This window comes from Heteronotia binoei, chromosome 8 (genome assembly GCF_032191835.1).
Source record: "Heteronotia binoei isolate CCM8104 ecotype False Entrance Well chromosome 8, APGP_CSIRO_Hbin_v1, whole genome shotgun sequence".
NCBI classification, from domain to species: Eukaryota; Metazoa; Chordata; class Lepidosauria; order Squamata; family Gekkonidae; genus Heteronotia; species Heteronotia binoei.
This window is the reverse complement of record NC_083230.1, coordinates 98,642,914-98,664,500: the sequence shown is the minus strand read 5'-3', so window position 1 is coordinate 98,664,500 and position 21,587 is coordinate 98,642,914. Positions and strand designations below refer to the sequence as shown.

Here is a 21,587-nt window from a genome sequence, read left to right as displayed (position 1 = left end):
GCAGGCAGAGGATAAGAGGAAGACTCCAAAGCAGAGGAATTGTGGGCAAGGAAAGGATGAAGCCACATCAGGAGTTTTTTATTTAACCCAGCTAGATATATTTTAAGAAATATGAAACAAATACTCATTAAATAAGCACACTTTGTCACTTCTCTAAATCCCCTCCTCCCATGTCTGATTTTAACTTTTTTTTTAAAATGGTAAGAACATAAGAAGAACTTTGCTGGAGCAGACCAGTGTCCCATCTAGTCCAGCATCCTGTCTCATGCAATGGCCAACCAATTCCTTTGGAGTCACAACAACAGGGCAAAGAGGCTGAGGTCTTCCTAGGATGTTGCCTCGTGGCACTGGTTTTCACCGGCTGACTGCCTCTGAACATGGAGGTTCCCACATTCTGGGGCTCTTTTATGTGTACCCATGAACATTTATTATTTACACACACACATGCACAAACACAGGTGTGTATGTATGTGTGTACACACACACACACATATACAGGGCTTTTTTGAGCAGGAACACAGTTCCAGCTAACTTGTCAGGAGGTGTGGCCTAATATGCAAGTGAGTTCCTGCTGGGCTTTTTTCTGCAAAAAAAGCCATATGAGTGTATGTTTGTGCATGTGTATGTGTGATCACTGCAAACTCCCTTGTTTTTAAATAACAACAGCAATAATAATGACAATAGACTAAATTTTACAGGGAGGAAACCAACAGAAGGAAACAGAAAATAGCATAAAAATAAAGTATCATGGGTTCAATTGACACAAGGAGAAATTAAAAAAATTAAACAGGAATGATATCAGCAGGGCAATGAAGTTTGGGAGCACCCCAAAATTTGGGAGCAGGGATGGAATTCTAGCAGGAGCTCATTTGCATATTAGGCCACATACCCCTGATGCAGCCAATTCTCCAAGAGCTTACAAGGCTCTTTTTTTTGTAAGCTCTTGAAGGATTGGCTACATCAGGAGTGTGTGGCCTAATATGCAAATGAGCTCCTGCTAGAATTCCACCCCTGTTTGAGAGCATCCTGAATAGTTAGCCTCTATGTAAAAAAAGAAAGAAAATGAAAGTTCATGCATCACCAAATGTAAGAGTTCCTTCTTACTAAAGCCCTTTCAGTTATGATTTTGGCACTCCTTCCTCACATACTAGGCAGACACATCACGAGCCATCCCTTCAACACACACAAGCACAATTTTTTTTTAATGAATAGGGTAACGCATATAATTTCCCAGCTTTGTTGCAGGTACATGCTGAAGCTTGAAAAAAATATATGCATTGCCCTTTTCACACAAAATTGCAACCGCACATATTGGGATGATCATAGGTCTTGTTAACTGCTCCAGTTAACTGCCCTATTAAGCAAGCTAGAGACACCAAAAACATGACCATTGAAAAGGACTTGAGAAACCACCGATTTTCTTTCTACATTTGGAAAGATGCATTCCTTCCACTACAATGGTAATTAGGCAGAAGAAGAGAAACCATCCCCCGCTGCTCCCATTGTCAACGGCAGGAAAGAAGTCACCTTTTGCATTTTGACACCAATGAACATAATTATAATGAAACCCCAGTCACCCCTGCTTCACTTCACACATCTCATTATCCTCCCCATAAACTGATCTCCCCTGGTCTTTGCAATCTGATATTTGCTTCTCCTGAGGTTACATTTTATCTCATTGTGACCTGTAAGGGTTCAAATGTCCATTAGAGCTGGACAGGCTTCGTTCTTACTCCTCGTTGATGAAAATAAGCTCCAAGGACGGTTGCCCGTTTTTTCCCTCAATACCTGCAGGAGAAGAAAAGGTGGGGGGAAGAGATGTTTTGCATGTCATCATTTCAGAATTTTGCACACAATAGATCAAGGGCAGGAAAGATAAATTTTTAAAAAAGAATAACTCACGTATCTCAGTCAACCCCAGTGATGTGATATAGCACAAGGTGCCAGAAAAAAAATTCTCATGGGGGTTTTAAGTTTGGAGAAATGGCAGCACTGCAAAGTGTTGAAACTCATGTTGAATCACTGGAGATTTCCTAAAACTCAGATTTAGAGCATGAAATCTAGATTCTCACACACAAACATAGCATGGACAGAAATCTACCTTCCATGGCAAAATGCGAAGGTAGTAAATTTCGTAGGTACGTTTGCAGATAGGTTCTTCAGTTCTGAGAGTTTAAATATAATTTTAACATAAAATTCATTTCACCTTGAATTATTGTCTATAGTCAGAGTGCATAGTCACAGGCAAATACCACAGCCCTCCAATAGAGCTTCTTCCAAAATACTAACAAAATGTTTTTCATGATTACAGAGGAAGCGTTCTCTATGATCCTTTTGGTGGTATTCAGCTGTCTGAATGCCTCTGCAATATAATCATTTCTGCCCCACATAACTTCATATCCTTGGGACAGACAGATGTCTTTAAATTATGATTAATAGAAAAGCTGCAAGTGCACTATTCACAACAAATTTGACTTCTGAAGAAAAGGGAGTCCTTCCGAATCTTCTTGTTGGATATTCTGGTGCCAGGAGGTTTGAATGAAGACATTGATTGGCTGGGTGTCTGATGGACTGGCTTGCTTTTGGATTGAGGAGTGGACTATAATAGTGCTGCTTCTTTTCTATTTGTACTGAGCCCTCCATGGAGCTTTGAGCACTACAGATTGGGCCTAAGTAGGTAAATATGGCACCATTTAGGGTCTCCCCCAAGTTAGCTACATACCTTTTTTCTAAAATTTAGCAGACTTTTTAATTTGCAGTTGTTTAGTCATATGCATTATGTGTATTTTAGATCCATGGGCAAATGAAATATTTTACATCTTGATGAGTTGTCCATGTTGTATCTCAAGAATATTTATCACCACTTACTCCACAGGTGAACATCTCAGTATGAATAAGGTAGTTATCCCAGTTCCATGTATTTCCATGTACCTTGATTTAAATACCAGCAAACATTTTCTATGACTATGGTGAATGATTTGAAAAATGCTTTGCAAAGAGATCTTACATCTTTTGAAAAAGTAATTGATGGCTTTCCTAGTTTGAAGGGGGCTTTGAAATCTATTTATGAACTCTTAAACAGAAATAAATGGTCATTGTTATCCTCTCATGACACGGAAACTGTAATTTAGTCCTGAATAAGTCACAATGGAAATTTATATGGTCTGTTTGTTTAAATCTAAGTCGAATAACATTAGATTACAAAATTAAAAAGTTTATTCAAGATGGTACATGACTCCCCCAAAACTCTATCATTCTAGGTCGGTAAAATCACCAAATTGTTGGAAGCAATGTGGGGCACCAGGTTCATTTCTACACTGCTGGTGGGACTGCCCAACTATTACCGTAAGTGCTTCTGGAACAAGGTTTTGCCAATTATTAATAGTATAACAGGAGCTACTATTCCTAATTCTCTGGAGTCTATACTGCTAAACTTTTGGGGAAATACAAACATTACTAAATTTGGGCAACATTTAGCGGCTTCTTTACTACTTGCAGCAAAAATTGAAGCAGCTCAATACTGGAAGAAAAAGTTTGCTCCTACTGTTTGAAAATGGTTTATAAAAGTCTGGGATATCCTTGTTTCAGATAAATTGGCGTCACAAATTCTTAAAACTGAAAGTCCATTGTATAAATCAAATTTTGAAGAGAAATGGTTTCCCTTTTTTCAATATATAACTTCTCAGTAATTCAAATAAGTAAATTACCAAGGTCTTAGTGGACCATACACTGAACATGAGTCAGCAGTGTGAGGCAGTAGATAAAAAGGCAAATTCAATTCTGGGCTGTATCAACAGAAGTATAGTCCAGATCATGTGAAATGATTGGTATTGCTTTACTCTGCTCTGGTTAGACTTCACCTAGAATATTGTGTTCAGCTTTGGGCACCAGAGTTTAAGAAGAATATAGACAAGCTGGAACGTGCCCAAAGGAGGGCAATGATGATGGCGAGGGGTCTGGAGACCAAGTCCTATGAGGAAAGGCTGAAGGAGTTGGATATGTTTAGCCTGGAGAGAAAAGGGCTGAGAGATGATATGATCATCATCTTCAAGCACTTGAAGGACTGTCATATAGAGGATGGTGTGGAGTTGTTTTCTGTGACCCCAGAAGGTTGGAACAGAACCAACCAGTTAAAATCTATGGTCAGGGACCTGCCTATCTACGGGACCGCCTTTCCCCATATATCCCCCAGAGAGCACTGCGATCAGGGACAAAAAATCTGTTGTCTGCCCCTGGCCCAAAAGAAGCCAGGCTATGTATAACGAGATCCAGGGCTTTTTCGGTGGCAGCACCAGAACTTTGGAACACCCTCCCAGAAGCTATAAGGGCCCTGCGGGATTTGTCTGCGTTCCGCAGGGCCTGTAAGACCGAATTGTTCAAACAGGCTTTTGTGGTTTGATCGAAAAAAGGCTGCCACCGGACATCCTACAGAATGCTGGCGATCTTGGTCGAGAAGTCAATACCGCCTATACTGGACTGAAATAGCGCTATAAAATGGTTTTAAAGTTAATATATGTAAATTATGGTTTTATATGTTTTATTGGACTGATTGTTTTTATAATGTTGTAAGCCACCCTGAGTCCGCTTGCAGAGAGGGCGGGATATAAATGGGAAGTAATAAATAAATAAATAAATACATAAATAAAATTAAATCAAAAGCGTTTCTGGCTAAATATTAGGAAGAACTTCCTGACAGAGCAGTTCCTCAGTGGAACAGTCTTCCTCGGGAGCTGGTGGGTTCTCCTTCTTTGGAGGTTTTTAAACAGAAGCTAGATGGCCATCTGACCATCTGTGAACTTAGGCAGATCATAAGAGAGAGGGCAGGAAGTGTGAACTTAAGCAGATCATAAGGGAGAGGGCAGGAAGTGCTGCATCAGTGCTTAGTTCTCATGGTCCTTTCTTACATGCCCAGGGAATTGCTGATCACCACTTTGGGGTCAGGCAGAAATTTTTCTCCAGGCCAGTTTAGCAAGGGATCCTGGAGGTTTTTGCCATCTTTTGGGCATGGAGCAGGGATCACTGGGGATGTATGTGTGTGAGGGAGGTATTTGTGAAGTTTCTGCATTGTGCAGGATGTTGGACTAGAAGTCCCTGGAGGTCCCTTCCAACTCTATGATTCAAGGCCCATTTAGCTTTCTCTAACAGAGCACAGCCAGAAACCACAGAATGTGAAAGTGGGAAAGTGAACATGGCTCAGCGGTAAGCATCTTTTCTACATGAAGGAAGTCCCAGGTTCAATCCCCAGTGATTCCTGTTAAAGGATCCCAGGTAGAAGATTTTGGAGAAAACCTTTCTCTACCCTAGACCCTAGAGAGCCACTGTCAGTCAGAATGGACAGCACTTTATTTAATTTATTTAAGCATTTTATCCCACTTTTCTCCTAAAAGGGGAGTCAAAAGAGGTTTACAAGAACACCAAAATACAACTTTAAAAAGGAAATAATTCAGACAAACAAAATGCCGTATAAATAAAAAACCCCTCATATGCTAAACCACTGGATACACTGGGCTGGTTCATGCAAGGCCACAGGCTATAATAATATTAGAGTTAAAAGCAAAGGGCCAAGACCTTTATAATTTATTCCTTTGCTCATGACAAAGCATTCGTATGTCTAGCCATGCCCACATTAAATATCTAAACTAGATGGACTGAAAGACTGAGCTGACAAAAAAAAAACCCTTCATATTTTATGCAGTGACTAAATTGGTGATCATAAGCATCTTTAAAAGTGGTGTTCATCATGTACCTATGTTTTCTCGGTCTTCTTGGACAGCAGTGCTCACAGTGCCATTCATCTCACGGTCCTCCTCAACATTTACTAGCTCCTGTAGTACTGCTTCTACAATTGGCATTACCATGGCTGTGGTGGATGTGTTGGAAAGCCACATAGACAAGATGGTCGTACAGCACATAAAGCAAAGGAGAAGCCTGAAGTACAGCAAAGAGAAGTTATTTTTGAGCACACTCTCACCATTTCCTCCTCCTCTTTCCAACATCTTGACAGATTGTAGATTTTCCCCTGTTGTTACGAAAATACCACAATACAGAATTCAATCTGTGTCCTCTAAACAACCTGTTAAATATGAAAGCATTGCTCAAATGCCCTACTTCTAATAGAAGAAGAAGATAATGATGATGATGTTGGATTTATATCCTGCCCTATACTCTGAATCTCAGAGCAGTCACAATCTCCTTTACCTCCCCCCCACAACAGACACCCTATGAGGTAGGTGGGGCTGAGAGAGCTCTTACAGCAGCTGCCCTTTCAAGGACAACTTCTGTGAGAGTATGGTTGACTTAAGGATATTCCAGAAGCTGCAAGTAGCTGGAAAACTGGAAGCTCCCAGTTTTCCCAGATAAGAGTCCGTGCACTTAACCACTACACCAAGCTAAGCACTTTCAGAACACTCTGGTTTCCATCATGAGCTTTGAAATATTGTACAAATATTGTACAAAATCAGAAGTGCAGAAGAGGCAAGAATCAAAGTTTATTGAGAACAGAAGTAAAAACAAAGATAACAGGATAAAAGAAATAAATATCAACAAGAGAAGCAGCAGTAAGGGAAGAGGAGGTAAATTCTTCATACTTGAATTATTGTGATGGTACTGTCAAATCATGGCCAACATACATGGTTTTCAAGGTTGTGACCATCAACCAAGTCATGGTAACCCACATGATTTTCAAGAAAGAGACATTCAGAGATAGTTTGGTATTGCCAGTCTCTACATAGCAACCATGGAATTTCTTGGTGGTCTCCCATCCAAGTACTAACCAGGGTTGACCCCTCATAGCTTCTGAGATCTGAAAAGACCAAGCTAGTCTGGGCCATCCAGGTCAGGTATCTTGATTTATACTACATACTTATCTTTGGGGAGTCTTTTTAGATTTTACAATTCACACACACTGGGAGTATGTCAGCTACATACAGAATCTCCAGATACACATAGTTCCAGTGTTGTCTGAAAAGGGCAATGTGTGACTTTTGAACATGTGAACCAAAAAGCTGAAAACTCAGTGTTTTGAGTAGTATGTACCCATTCATTACTCCTTTCAGATTACATGACAATCAGGAAGATGGTGGGTAGTCTGTAGTCCCAATTCATGCAGTTAGCAGACTCCTAGAATGCAAGACTGCAGCCCTTTCCACATTAGGACCTCAACCCAAGTTTCCTCTGAGTTCAATTCATGGACATTTACTTTGCATTTATCTCTGGTTATTATAATCCATATACCCTGGGACAACTCTGAGGTGAAACTGGAGTGACCTCAGTTAAATGTGGAAGCAAACAAACAAACAAAAGCGGAGATAGAAACGGATAAACTCAAGTGCAGTGTAGAATGTCAGTTCGGGGACAGGGTTGACTCAGGATTAAAGGTCTAGTGTGGAAAGGTCCTTTAGCACCTGAAAAGGGCTGGGATGCATCTGGAAACTTGCTTTATCATTTATTTATAAATGTCTACCCTGTGTCCAGGTAAACTGGATGTAGTCAAACATGAGATGGCAAGACTGAACATTGAAATCTTGGGGATCAGTGAACTAAAATGGATGGGAATGGGTGAATTTAACCCAGAGGATCACTACATCTATTATTGCAGGCAAGAGACCCATAGAAGATATGGTGTGGCCTTTATAGTTAACAAGAGAGTGAGGAAGGCAGTAATGGGATACAATCTCAAAAATGACAGAATGATCTCGGTCCGTATCCAAGACAAACCATTCAATATCACAGTAATCCAAGTCCATGCCCCAACCACTGATGCTGAAGAGGCTGAAGTGAACCAGTTCTATGAAGATCTACAACACCTTCTAGAATTAACACCAAAAAAAGATGTCTTCCTCATCATAGGGGACTGGAATGCCAAAGTAGGAAGTCATAAGGTAACTGCAACAACTGACAAGTTTGTCCTTGGAGAACAAAATGAAGCCGGGCAAAGGCTAATAGAGTTTTGTCAAGAGAACAAATTGGTCATAGCAAACACCCTCTTCCAACAACCTAAAAGGTGACTGTACACATGGACATCACCTGATGGGCAACACAGATTGATTATATGCTCTGCAGTCAAAGATAGAGAAGCTCCTTACAGTCAGCAAAAACAAGACCTGGAGCTGACTGCGGTTCAGATCATAAGCTAATCATTGCAAAATTCAGGCTTAAACTGAAGAAAACTGGGGAAGCCATTAGGCCATTCAGGTTTGACCTTGATCACATCCCTTATGAATATACAGTGGAAGTGAAGAATAGGTTTAAAGAACTAGAGTTGAGAGACAGAGTGCCTGAAGAACTATGGACGGAGGTTCATGACATTGTACAGAAGGCAGCAATCAGCACCATCCCAAAGAAAAAGAAATGTAAGAAAGCAAAGTGGCTGTCTGATGAGGCTTTACAAATAGCTGAGGAAAGAAGGAAAGCGAAAGGCAAAGGTGAACAGGAAAAAAATCACCCAACTGAATGCAGGTTTTCAGAGAACAGCAAGGAGAGATAAGGAAGCCTTCCTGAAGGAACAATGCAAAGCAATAGAGAAAAAATAATAAAATGGGAAGGAGAAGATATCTCTTCAAGAAAATCGGAGAAATCAAGCGTACATTTCGTGCAAAGATGGCCATGATAAAAAACAACAACAACAGTAGGGACCTAACAGAAGCAGAAGAGATCAGGAAGAGGTGGCAAGAATACGCAGAAGAATTATACAAGAAGGATATCAGTGTCCTTGACAACCATGACAGCGAAATCGCTGACCTTGAGCCAGACATCCTGGAGTGTGAAGTCAAATGGGCCTTAGAAAGCATTACTAACAACAAAGCGAGTGGAGATGACGGTATCCCAGTCGAGCTATTCAAAGTCCTAAAATATGATGCTGTTAAAGTGATGCACACACTAGGACAACAAATTTGGAAAACGCAACAGTGGCCACAGGATTGGAAAAGGTCAGTTTATATTCCAATCCCAAAGAAGGGTAATGCCAAAGAATGTTCAGACTTTTGCACCATTGCACTCATTTCACATGCCAGCAAGCTCATGTTAAAGATCCTACAAACTAGGCTTCAGCAGTATGTTGATTGGGAACTACCAGAAGTTCAAGCTGGGTTTCGGAGAGGTAGAGGAACTAGAGATCAAATTGCCAACATTCGATGGATTATGGAGAAAGCACAGGAGTATCAGAAAAATGTCTATTTCTGTTTCATTGACTGCACTAAAGCCTTTGATTGTGTGGATCACAACAAACTGTGGTACGTCCTTAAAGAGATGGGAGTACCCGACCACCTCACATGTCTCCTGAGAAACCTGTATAAGGGTCAAGAAGCAACAGTCAGAATGGGATATGGAACAACTGATTGGTTTAGAATAGGAAAAGGAGTTCAACAAGGATGTATACTGTCATCCTGCTTATTTAATTTATATGCAGAATATATCATGCGGAATGCTGGCCTGGATGAAGCAGAAGCCAGAATGAAGATTGCCGGGAAAAACATCAACAACCTCAGATATGCAGATGATACCACTCTAATGGCAGAAAGTGAGGAGGACCTAAAGAATCTCTTGTTGAGGGTGAAAGAGAAGAGCACAAAAGTAGGCTTGAAACTTAACATCAAAAAACCTAAGATCATGGTATCCGGCCCCATCACACCTTGGCAAATAGAAGGGGAAGACATGGAAGTAGTGACAGACTGAGCTGTGGTGCTGGAGAAGAATCTTGAGAGTCCCTTGGACTGCAAGAAGATCAAATCAGTCAGTCCTAAGGGAAATCAACCCATACTGTTCCCTGGAAGGTCAGATGATGAAGCTGAAGCTCAAATACTTTGGCCACCAAATGAGAAGGGAGCACTCACTGGAGAAGATCCTGATGCTGGGAAAGACAGAAGGCAAAAGAAGAAGGGGATGGCAAAAGATGAGATGGCTGGACAGTGTTACTGATGTAACAAACACGAATTTGAGCAGGCTTCGGAGGATGGTGGAAGACAGGAGGGCCTGGCGTGACTTTGTCCATGGGATTGCAAAGAGTCGGACTCGACTGTGCGAGTGAACAACAACAAATCCTGTGCTTTCAAAGCAGTTTTTAAAAAGTGCTGCTGTAAATAAGCACCACATGCTAATTTTATCAACAGTTTGGGCCTTTATTTTTAATAATTCTGTCCTTGCTGCATGCTGTGGAAGAGCAGATTTACTCACATGCCCGGCTTTGCTCCAGCCAACATGACCATGCGCAAGGCGATCCGTTTGTGTAGGTTCCACTTCTCGACAGAGGCTGCCACACAAATGACCCCCATGAGAAGCAAAGTGGTGTTCTTGACATATTCTGCAGCCACCTGCAGGGAAGCCAAGTGGGAAAAGATCAAACACCAGGGAGAGATGGGGAAGGAAGAGACAAAATTATTGCCAACAGAGAGCATCTTTGGAAGTGGTAGGATCTATCAGAAGGAAAACTGATCCATCATTTTTCCTCTTTTCATTTTTACCTCTCTTTTTTCTGTGTTCAGTATTTTATTTAATATTGGAGAACTTCCCATGTCCAGTGAAAGAAATTAACACAGTGTCCTTGCATAACTCATGTACTACTTTCCTGTTAAGTTTTTCCTGCCACTCACACTTGCCTAATCTGTTTGCAAACTTTGGATGTGTTAATTTGTGATTCCATGTAATGCACATTTTTATGAGTTCCTCCACTTTCTAAGCAATAAGAAGTTTCACAGGCTTTGTTTCTTTTGGAAGAGAGAGCAGTAGAAACTGATGATGTCTGTGTAATATTGGTTTAATTTACATTGTATTTTACATTTGTATAATCAGAGAACATGGAGACAAAGAGGAACTCTACAGGAAGGCAGGTCACCTGCCTTACAACAAATCCCCAGAAAGAAAGAAACTGCAGCTCAATGTGCTTCATCTTTTAGACAATGCACATCTCTCTCTCTCTGTTCCAACTTTAAAACTCACAACCGCTCTCCACCTTTCAGTGAAAAGTAAAGTATCACCATTCCCAATCTCTAATAGGTCCTTTAACAGAGCAGTCAGGAGACCATCAGCTAACACTGAGCTGTCATTGATGAAAACATCTACCATCAATAAGGAACGTGAACATAATTTTGTTACGTGCTTTGGCAGGTGCAACACTCCAGACCAAAATGATAAACCCATTCAGAGCAATCAGAGAGCAAACTGACAGCTATGTTACCCAACTTGGCTGTTACACAGGCTTTCTAGAAACTCACTATCCAGGACATTCATATGAACACTGAAGTAGCCGTTGTATGAAAAAGGCCCGGAAAACATTTATTAGCACCACCTGCAGCCATTCCTGTAAGATGATGATCCAGCCACCATGATACACACTTGAAGATAATAATCTCGAATTGTAATACGTTTTTAAACTGAAAATGTAAATTATGGTTTTATATATTTTATTTGTTTAATTGTGTAGATACTGTGAGCTGCCCCGAGTCCGCTTGCGGAGAGGGCGGGATATAAATCAAATGTAATAAATAAATAAATAAATAAATAAATAAATAGAAGATCCTGTGAGTTTTGCACCATGATACACACTTGAAGATCCTGTGAATTTAGGGGGAGGCATTTGTGAGTTTCCTGCATTGCGCAGGTGGTTGGACTAGATGACCCTGGAGGTCCCTTCCAACTCTATGATTCTATGATTCTATTCTATGGTAGCCTCCAAGCTCAAGTACAGTAATACATTCCTGTGTATTTGATTCAGGCTTGAAACCGGTGCAACAAGTTATTTTGCAGAACAAATGAGCCAACAGGAGTATAAAAAATATACAGTTCAGAGGCTCCCACTGTTTACGGGCACAGTGCAGAATGCTGGTGTTGACCCTGGAAGTCCTAAACTGAACAAAGTTACTTTCAGAAGGCACTTCCTGTCTGCCTGGAGACTTGGAGGAGGTTTTTCTCCAAATCTCATATTTGGTTGAATTTTGATTGGTGGGAGTGCCTGTGACTGTTACTGAGCCTCAGTGATGTTTGCAGAGCCAAGTCTATTGCAGTTTTTAAAGGGGAAAAAAATGATATAATTTTTTTTTTAATTCTCAGGGTGGGTCTGGTGAAAAAGTTTTAAGCCAGTTTGAAAGAATGCTGCTCTGTGGTTTTCTGCTGAATCAGTTCATGCTATTTTAAGATTGCTTTTTGTTTTTAGATTATGCATTTTAGGTTATGCATGTGACCCACTGTGGTTTCCATTATGTTGTAAGTTGTCTCAAGGTCTACTTCAAAGTATTAAAAAAGGTAGGGGAACAAAATCCTAAAATAAACAAACAATCTGCGTTTGTTCATATTTACCAAATGGGTCCCCAGGGGGAAATTTTAAAAAGTATGTGTGATTGTCACAATCATAATGTTGGTCCAGGACTCTCAAATCTTTGTTTCCTGGCTTGCTTCCACTAATTCTTGTCTCATTAACTTTTTTCAAACAACCCCCCGCCCCCTTCCAGGTTATCCTGTGCAACAATTTTTAATGAAACATGTTCTTGAGTGAAAAAGCAAAGAACTAGCAGCACAAAAGCCTTTATTGTTTCCCTTTATCCCTTTCACACTTTTGGGGGGTCTAGACACAAAGTCTAATGTTCTTATAAGCACAAGGTTCTTAGTCACAGGCTCTAGATAGCTTGGGGAGAGAACCTTCATAAAGTACTTAAATGTACCTGATCTAAAACTTCACGTGCTGATGCTACTCCATTTGATGAGCAGATTTACAGCCCCATTCTCAGCATGCTTACTTAAAAGGTAGGGCCAATTCCTTTGTTACCAGCAAATGCATGGGAGCTGTTGCAGCATCCAGACGATGGATAATGTGAAAATGCTCTCCATCAGATACCAAAATGGATTAGGAGGTAATCCCCAGTGGCTCCCTGGGACTGTTTCAGGTTAGGAAAATGGGATGGGGTGTGGGGGAAGCTTAGACTGTTTGACCTCATACACCATCATATTGATTTAAATTTGACCAGCATGTGCCACAGAACTCCCAGGCTGCATTTGTCCACCCAACCTGGGGATGGATATGGGAAAAATATAACATGTATTTAGGCTGTCAGGCTAACTGACCTCACTGGTTTGTTGTGAAGATTTTATGACAATGAAAGCAAATAATGGCTTGAATGCGTGAATCAGCCACTGCAGATGAGACTTCCACATTAATCTCATACTGCAGTTGATCATGCAATACATTTCCATGGAGTCAGTTCCCATGTTCATTCATGTGAAATAAACCAGCAAGTGATAACAGTATTGCATGATGTGTATGCATGGTGTGAATCAATATGACCGATTATAAAAGGACACAAATCTGACCTCACTGGACTTCATGACTCCAAAGAGTGGGTAGAGGAAAGCAGGAACAAGGGCTGCCGCTCCAAGTGGCACCGCTTCAGAAACCCAGTACACTGCCGTCACTATCAGCACATAGGCACATGAGGCTTCCTGAAGAAAGGAAGAAAGGGGTTAAATGTCACCCAAGCGTTTGGGATGCAGCAATATTCACAGACCTGTTCTAACTCACATCCTGTTATCAAAGCTAAGGTAAATTAATTGTTGGACCACTAATGTGTTTTAAAATGACTGGTACTACTCACTCGTATATACTTTTTACCGTCTTCATTCAAAATATTATTGTAGTTATTAAAGCCTCTTCAAAAGTCATAACTGGCATGAGACATCTTTAAAACAAAAATTAATGAAATATATATTTTCCGGCATTAGAGGCATTACTGAGGAATTCCTTAAATTCTTTTATCATTTCTCAGTTCTGCTAGTTCTTTCCTTGGTATTAAAAGAGTTCTGCAATAGGTTTCTAATGTTTTTTAGGGAGAGGTTACCAATGATAACAGGGTAAGAAGAAGGGGGGGGGGGGGAATCTGTTCTTCAGATTCTTTAATTAATCTCCTTTGTTGCCAGGGTAATATCCTGTCGTTTTGAATCTTAGATAAAGTTATATAGTCCTAAATTCATTAAGTTCTGGTGGACAACTTCACTCAATGGCATTTGATGATTATATGGCAATTATTGGATTATATTAAGAACCCATACTATAGCTTTGTAGTAGGGTTGCTAAGTTCAATTAAAAAAATATCTGAGGATTTGGAGATGGAGCCAGGTGCAAGGTTGGGACAAGCATAATTGAACTCCAAAGGGAGTTCTGGACATCACATTTAAAGGGACTTCACACCTTTTTAATGCCTTGCCTCCATTGGAAATAATGAATGTTAGGGGCACCTTCTTTTGAGGCTCATAAAATTGGACCCCCTGGTCCAATCCTTTTGGAACTTGGAGGGTGTTTTGAGGCGAGGTACTGGATGCTATGCTGAAAATTTGGTGCCTCTGTCTCAAAAAACAGCCCTCCCAGAGCCCCAGATAACCGCAGATCAATTCTTCATTATTCCCTATGGGAACTGATCTCCATAAAGAATAATGGAGTGCCCAACAAATATTTCCCTCCCCCCCCTGCTTTCTGTTGACCCTGAAGTGGGGAAGGGCCCCCAAACCAGGGGATCCCCTGCCCCCACTTGGAGATTGGCAACCCTAACACTCTCATTCTCTCTCTCTCTCTCTCTCTCTCACACACACACACACACACACACACACACACACACACACAGAAAGCGAGGGCAGCCAAAATAAACAGTCTGCAATTCCACAATTATGTGGTCCCACTGGGGCAATTGACTCATGAGTTGCTGAAGTTTGAAGTTCTATCAGACTAACACAGGGAAAGCAAAGGTTCTAGTCCTCCTTTACTATGCAAACGACTTCTAAAAGGATTGTGAAAACAACAGAGGGTCTGGACTGCTACAACTTCACAACTAACTGAGAGCAGCCATCTTGTTCTGCCAGCTCACCCCACTCCAATTCAGCCTGGCTGGGTCCTAGATTGAAAGGCACAGACACACTATCCAGAAAGCAAGCCTTTCCAAGGTTCCTCTGGTTCTAAAGTGGAAAGACAGGTGGGGGCTGTGTGGGTGGAGCTTCCCCCCGCTGGCCAGCTGACTGGGGGCGGGAAGGAGCCTGCAAAACTGGGGGATCCCCGGCTGAGACCTGGGGATTGGCAAGCCTACTTTGTAGCAGGAATTTGAATTGTAGCAATGTCTGAACTGTTTGGTGTGTTCACATTAGTGATATATATGTTTTGTGTTTTTCTAATGTGAAACAAATAATCAATAAATCAATCAACATTTTATTTATATCCCGCCCTCCCCGCCGAGGCAGGCTCAGGGCGGCTAACAACATCAATACAATAGGTTATACAATAAGTATTTAAAATCAGTATTTAGCTTTAAAACAGTCTAATTTAAAATTTAAAATTAACATTCCAATAAGCATGATGGCAAAATTCATTTAGGCGAGTCCCTCTGTCATTTAATCGGCAAAGGCCATCCCAAAAAGGATGGTCTTGCAGGTCCTGCGGAACTGTTCAAGGTTCCGCAGGGCCCGCACTTCTTCTGGGAGCTGGTTCCATAGGTGTGGAGCTATGAAAGAGAAGGCCCGCATATGAGTACTCTGCAGTTTTGCCTCCTTCGGCCCGGGGATGGTCAGTTGGTTCTTCCCTTCTGACCTCAGTGCTCTCTGGGGTTCATATGGGGAAAGACGGTCCCTCAGGTAGGCAGGTCCTCGGCCATATAGGGCTTTAAAGGTAATAACCAGCACCTTGTAACGAATCCGGTATGTAACTGGCAACCAGTGCAGTCCGCGCAGCCCTGGCTGTATGTGCTCCCACTTCGGGAGCCCCAGTAGCAGCCTAGCCGCCGCGTTCTGCACCAGCTGCTGTATCTGTAATCTGTATCATTTTGCCTTTCAGCAATAAAAACCTTGTAGTTAAAAAAGTTAATTGGGCACAGAAGGGCATCACTCTGTTAATAACTGTATTGAAAGGTGATTCGAAGGTGGACACTGTAGATAATGTCTAATCAAATTAATATTTCAAATGAACAGGATTTCAAATTATGATTTAAAATAAATACATGGTTTTCATAACACGCATGTGGAATTCAACAATACCCAACTGCTTCTTATCAGTTACTTCGACAAGGCTTAAAATCACATCAGTATTCACTAGTTTTAGCCTGCTGGCAGGTATCCTTTTGATTTTTTAAAAAACACTTTACACATCCAAGTGAAGACAATGCATTTTGACACAATTCTCGTTTATGTGGAGAAAGCATCATTTTATCTATGTTTCATGGTTAAAAATTTCTAGAAATCAGTGTGAAAAGATTTTGTATTTACCACACTGGAAAATTACAGTTGTCACAAGGTATAAATCAGATTTCATTATATAAAAAACAAATTGAACAGAAATATTCATCATATGAAGATGATGTGGTTAAAAAAACACACAGCATGCTAGTAATGTAAAAAGTGCAATGACTTCTCAAGTACCCTTCCAACTCAAATCTAACTGATCTACCACAGACCAACATGGCTACTGTCTGAAACCAGTGTGCATCCCTGGCCCCTTTTTGAAGGACTTCTGAGATTAATAGGGTTCGTAAGTGCCTTCTTCCTGCTACAGGGAGAATTTGGGGGTTGGGCACATTCCAGCGATGGGCGGGGACATCAGAAACATCCTGAAGTGATGTCATTGTGTCACTGATGCCAGGGCAATGCTCTACTTTTTGGGCAAAATTCAATATTAAAAATGACTACAAACTGTAGAGTTTTGCCCAAAAACACCCCCGACGTCACCTATATGATGGCATCACTTCTGGAAAAGGAGACCCTTGCCTGGAGTGAGAGATGGTGCAGTCCATTGTGACACCTCACTCCACTGCAGGTGTAGAGGAGGCTTCACTCCACAATACAGACACCCAAAGAAATGCCACTAATCAACTGCAATTTTTTGCTTTCAAAACAGCTTGAGTGTTGCTCTTGACTAAGAGCCTCCCCATTTGCTTGAAATTTAACATTTGAAGAAATTTTAAGAATGAGAGCTTTGGAAGGTATAGGATTTCCCCCCTCTGCACTCAAGGAATTTGACAAACTTTGTCAGACCTCTTTTGCTCAGAACTGGGTTTTTCCATGAGCAGAAACCTTTGGATAAAATTCTGTGGCAACTCTACTTCACAAGAACATCAGAGTCATGGAATCAGGGCGATCACATTTTCATTCATTCTTATGCCCCCATCAGTTGCAGGGCACTAATGATCAGCTGATATGGTCATATTTAAATGTCATAGGTTTGTCACTGTCACTCATCAGTTTCAGTTTGCCTCATGTTTGTTGCTATCAGAGCTGGTTCTTCTGTTTGTTTCTTTTATGCCACTTTTATGGGCAGCTGTCTATATGCCCTTTAAATCCCAAGCATTGCAAATGTATATTTTTTTACAAGAAAAACTTGGCATGAGAAAACCCCTCGAACGGTGCAAAAATTAAAATTCATAGATTTCTTTCTCGCAAGGGAGAAGCGAAATCAGAATGCGTGTATTGGAACTGAACCAGCAACCTTGCAAAATTCCAGGCACACACAGATTTTTGCAGACGTATGTAAACAAGAGTCCTGAAGCATCTTAAATTCTAACAAGTTTTTATTCTAACTTTTGGAAAATAGGACCTGCTTGGTTACGTGCATCTAATGAATTGGGCTCCAGTCCAGCAAAACTGCTACTACCAGATTCCTATATATTTGTGGTGCAACATAAGGACACAACTACATCTCTGTTAGTATTTATAAAGAGAAGAGCCACTCTACTCAGCAAAGTTTGAAACCTCCTCCAAGCTAAGAATCCTTCCCTCAACTTTTGGCTTTTCCTTTGTTGTTGGAATAAGGGTCTTTAGGCTGGATGAACCTCCATTCAAAGACAGGCTACCACCCACAGTAAGCAAAAGACAGACCTGTGCCTTAGGAAGCAATTTCACAGGAGCCCTGTGGCATAGAGTGGTAAAGCTGCAGTTATTGCAGTCCAGGCTTTCCTCACGACCTGAGTTCAATCCTGGCAGAAGCTGGGTTCAGGTAGCTGGCTCAAGGTTGGCTCAGCCTTCCATCCTTCTGAGGTCAGTAAAATAAACACCCAGCTTGCTGGAGGTAAAGTGTAGATGACTGGAGAAGGCAATGGCAAACCACCCCGTAAAAAGTCTGCAATGAAAATGTTGTGATGCAATGTCACCTCAGAGTCAGAAATGACTGGTCCTTGCACAGGGGACTACCTTTACCTTTATTCAGAAGTAAGTCTCATACCCACTGGGTCTTACTTTCAGGAAAGTGTTCTTAGGGCTGCAGCTTTAAAGATTTATACCCTGCCCTTCACTACCTGAAGGATTCTCAGAGTGGCTTACAATCTTCTTTCCCTTCCCCTCCCCACAGCAGACGCCCTGTGAGGTAGGTGGGGCTGAGAGAGCTCTGACAGAAACTGCTCTTGAGAGGAACAGCTCTGTGAGAACTTGTGACTGCCTCAAGGTCACATCAGCAGATTCATGTGAAGGAATGGGGACTCAAACCCGGTTCTCCCAGATAAGAGTCCTCACACTTAACCACTACACCAAACTGGCTCCTAAAGAGTTTGACTAAATATAAACAAGATGAGGGATATGGTTGCTATCCTCTAGGTGGGGCCTGGAGGTCTTCAGGAATTAGAGCAAATCCCCAAAAGACATAAATTAGTTCTCCAGGAGAAAATGGCTTCTTTGGAGGGTGGAGTCTACTACATTATAACCTGCTAGGATCCCCCACAGAGCCCAGCCAATCAGGCTCCATCCCCAAGTATCCAGGAATTTCTCAGTCCTAGGAGGCAGGTATAAGGGTAACAAGGACTGAGAGCCACCTTATTTGCCCCCGCATTTTGAAGTGGTCCCAAATCAATCTGTTCTCATGATTTATTTAGTTATTTATTTATTTGAGATTTATATCCCGCCCTTCCCACGAATGGCTCAGGGCGGCTTCCAACAATTTAATCAAACATAAAATTTAAACAATATTAAGTATAAAACAATTAAATATTTAAACAGTTAAAACTTTAAAACAGAATATTTCAATTTCCTGTAAACAGATGGCTGGCCAGTTACATCAGTTGTCATCATAGCTAGGTGTAGGCTAGCCAGAAGAGGGTCGTCTTACAGGCCCTGCGGAACTGCGCCAAGTCCCGCAGGGCCCTCACCTCTTCCGGCAGCTGATTCCACCATACGGGGGCCATAACGGAGAAAGCCCTTTTCCTGGTGGCTTTCAGACAGGCTTCTTTTGGCCCGGGGATAGTGAGGAGATTTTGTGTTCCTGACCTCAGTGCTCTCTGGGGAACATGTGGGGAAAGACGGTCCTTCAGGTAGGCAGGTCCCAGGCCATATAGGGCTTTAAAGGTAATAACCAGCACCTTGTACCGGACTCGGGAAACTAGTTAAAACTCTATTGTAATCATATAGTTTTGCCCCGAATACAAGAGCATTGGCACATGACATTGCTGACATGATGACATCACTTTTGTGTGATGTCATTACATTAGGTGCTTTCCCTCAAACTCCCAGAAAGTCTCTCCCTCTCCCCTGCTAATAACCGTAATAATTATTCTATGTTTTAGTTCCCCAAAACAAAGTGTGAGAAATATCCTATTTGCTGACTTGTATTACTTTGGAGCTCTTGGAATCCATATTAGAGTGCATGATCTGGATACTGTGACTGGATATTTATATTGGACAGGAGTCAGCCAAGCGTGTGGCCAGGCCGGGGTGCATGCCATAGCCTCTAGTGCTTGTTTACCAAACAGCAGGCACTCTGCTGTTCTGAATCACAAGCAAATTCTTGAAAGCTGGATGAGTCTCTAAAGCAGTTGGCGATGTGTGATGACAATAGGTACGGATGGGGGACAATTCAGAGTAAAAACCTAATGCCCTTTCTATTAAAGAAAGACTGACTTTTAGAGGATGGAAAACTATGAAACAGACTGATGGCCGCTTTCTGAAATTTTCTTCTGCATCTTCAGAAATCACTCATAACTAGGGTTGTCAGCCTCCAAATGAGGCCTGGAGTTCTTCTGGAATTACAACTGATCTCCACAATACAGAGAAACAGCTCACTGGAGAAAATGGCTGCTTCAGAGCATACACTCATCGTTCCTGTTTTAAGGGATTGCTTTCCCCTGCCAGGATGGAGTGGCCCAACAAGAGGTGCTAATAAAAGTCCAAAGAAGCATCAGAATAAAGCTCGACATAAAGAACTAATGGAGATGGGTCAGGGTAATACATTAACTGTCAGCCAGTAATGAAAAAGAAGTTCAAACAACACAAGAACAAAAAACACTTTGTGGATGTGGAGTTTGTGAGGTTTAGGGAAGATATAATATATAGATCTTTCATTCATAGAGAAGAATAAGTCAGGCTGAAAGTTGTAGCAGACAACTGCCTGGCAAAAAATAATTCACTATTTTGCTGTATTAATATCAAGTAAAACAGCTGCTATCTATGAGGCTATTTAAGGAGCAAAAAAATAGGCTATTGGATAACTAGGCTACATAATAGCCGACTGCTTTAAAAACCAGCTTGTTGGCAGTGCTAATTTATGTTGATGCTATTTAATTTGTTGTTATGGGAGCTAAGGCTGGGAAAGAGCAGAGGGCTTTTTATATAGTGATGCAGTAGCTCAGTGACTGCAGGCCTTCCCATTCCTCCACAGAACCCAAAAGGATTAGCTATATATATATATATTTTTAGCTGCCAAATCACAGTTGACTTATGGTGACCCCATAGAATTTTCAAGGCAAGAGACATTCAGAGGTGGTTTGCGATTAGGCTTCCCAATCCCCAGGTCCCAGAGGGGGATCCCCCGGTTTTACAGGCTTCCCCCCTCCCCCAGCCAGCTGGCTGGCGGGGGAAGCCCCACCCCCAGAGCCATCATGCACCTACATGAATGATTCCCATAGGGAATGATGGGGAATTGATCTGCGGGTATCGGGAGCTCTGGGGGGGCTGTTTTTTGAGATAGAGGCACCAAATTTTCAGTATAGCATCTAGTGCCTCTCCCCAAAATACCTCTAAAGCTTCAAAAAGATTGGACCAGGGGGTCCAATTCTATGAGCCCCAAAAGAAGGTGCCCCTATCCTTCATTATTTCCTATGGAAGGAAGGCATTTAAAAATTTGTGCAGTCCCTTTAAATGTGATGGCCAGAACTCCCTTGAAGTTCAATTATGCTTGTCACACCCTTGCTCTCGGCTCTGCCCCCAATGTCTCCTGGTTCCACCCCCAAAGACTCCTGGCTCCACCCCCAAAGTCCCCAGATATTTCTTAAATTGGACTTGGCAACCCTATTTGCGATTGCCTGCCTCCTCATCATGCCCCTGGTATTCCTTGGCACAGGTCTCCCATCTGAATACTAGCCAAGGTCAATCCTGCTTAGCAGCTCAGATCTGACAAGAGCAGGCCTGCTTGAGCTATCCAGGTCATCTAGATTAGCGATTCTTAATTGGTGACTTGAGTTTCTCCAGGGGGTGGAAATGGGAGCCTGGCAGTTCAGTTGCTATTTTGGAGAAGAAAGAGAAAAAGAGAAGGCTTTTATATCCGGCTTTTCTCCGCCTTAAGGAGTCTCAAAGCAGCTTGCAATCTCCTTCCTTTCCTCTCCCCACAACAGGTACCTTGTGAGGTAGGTGGAGCTGAGAAAATCCTGAGAGAA

General features: G+C 41.7%; 1 protein-coding gene across 1 annotated transcript in view; it reads right to left on the bottom strand.

The window, feature by feature from the left end:
* The window catches only part of SLC13A4 (solute carrier family 13 member 4), an 89,208-nt gene that overhangs the window by 51,740 nt on the left and 15,881 nt on the right, over positions 1-21,587 (bottom strand). The window contains exons 2-5 of the mRNA XM_060245694.1: positions 13,297-13,425; positions 10,171-10,307; positions 5,747-5,928; positions 1,734-1,788 (exon numbers count right to left, since the gene is read on the bottom strand). Of these exons, the coding sequence (XP_060101677.1) occupies positions 1,734-1,788; positions 5,747-5,928; positions 10,171-10,307; positions 13,297-13,425 (503 nt within the window). The remainder of the gene's footprint in view (positions 1-1,733; positions 1,789-5,746; positions 5,929-10,170; positions 10,308-13,296; positions 13,426-21,587) is intronic.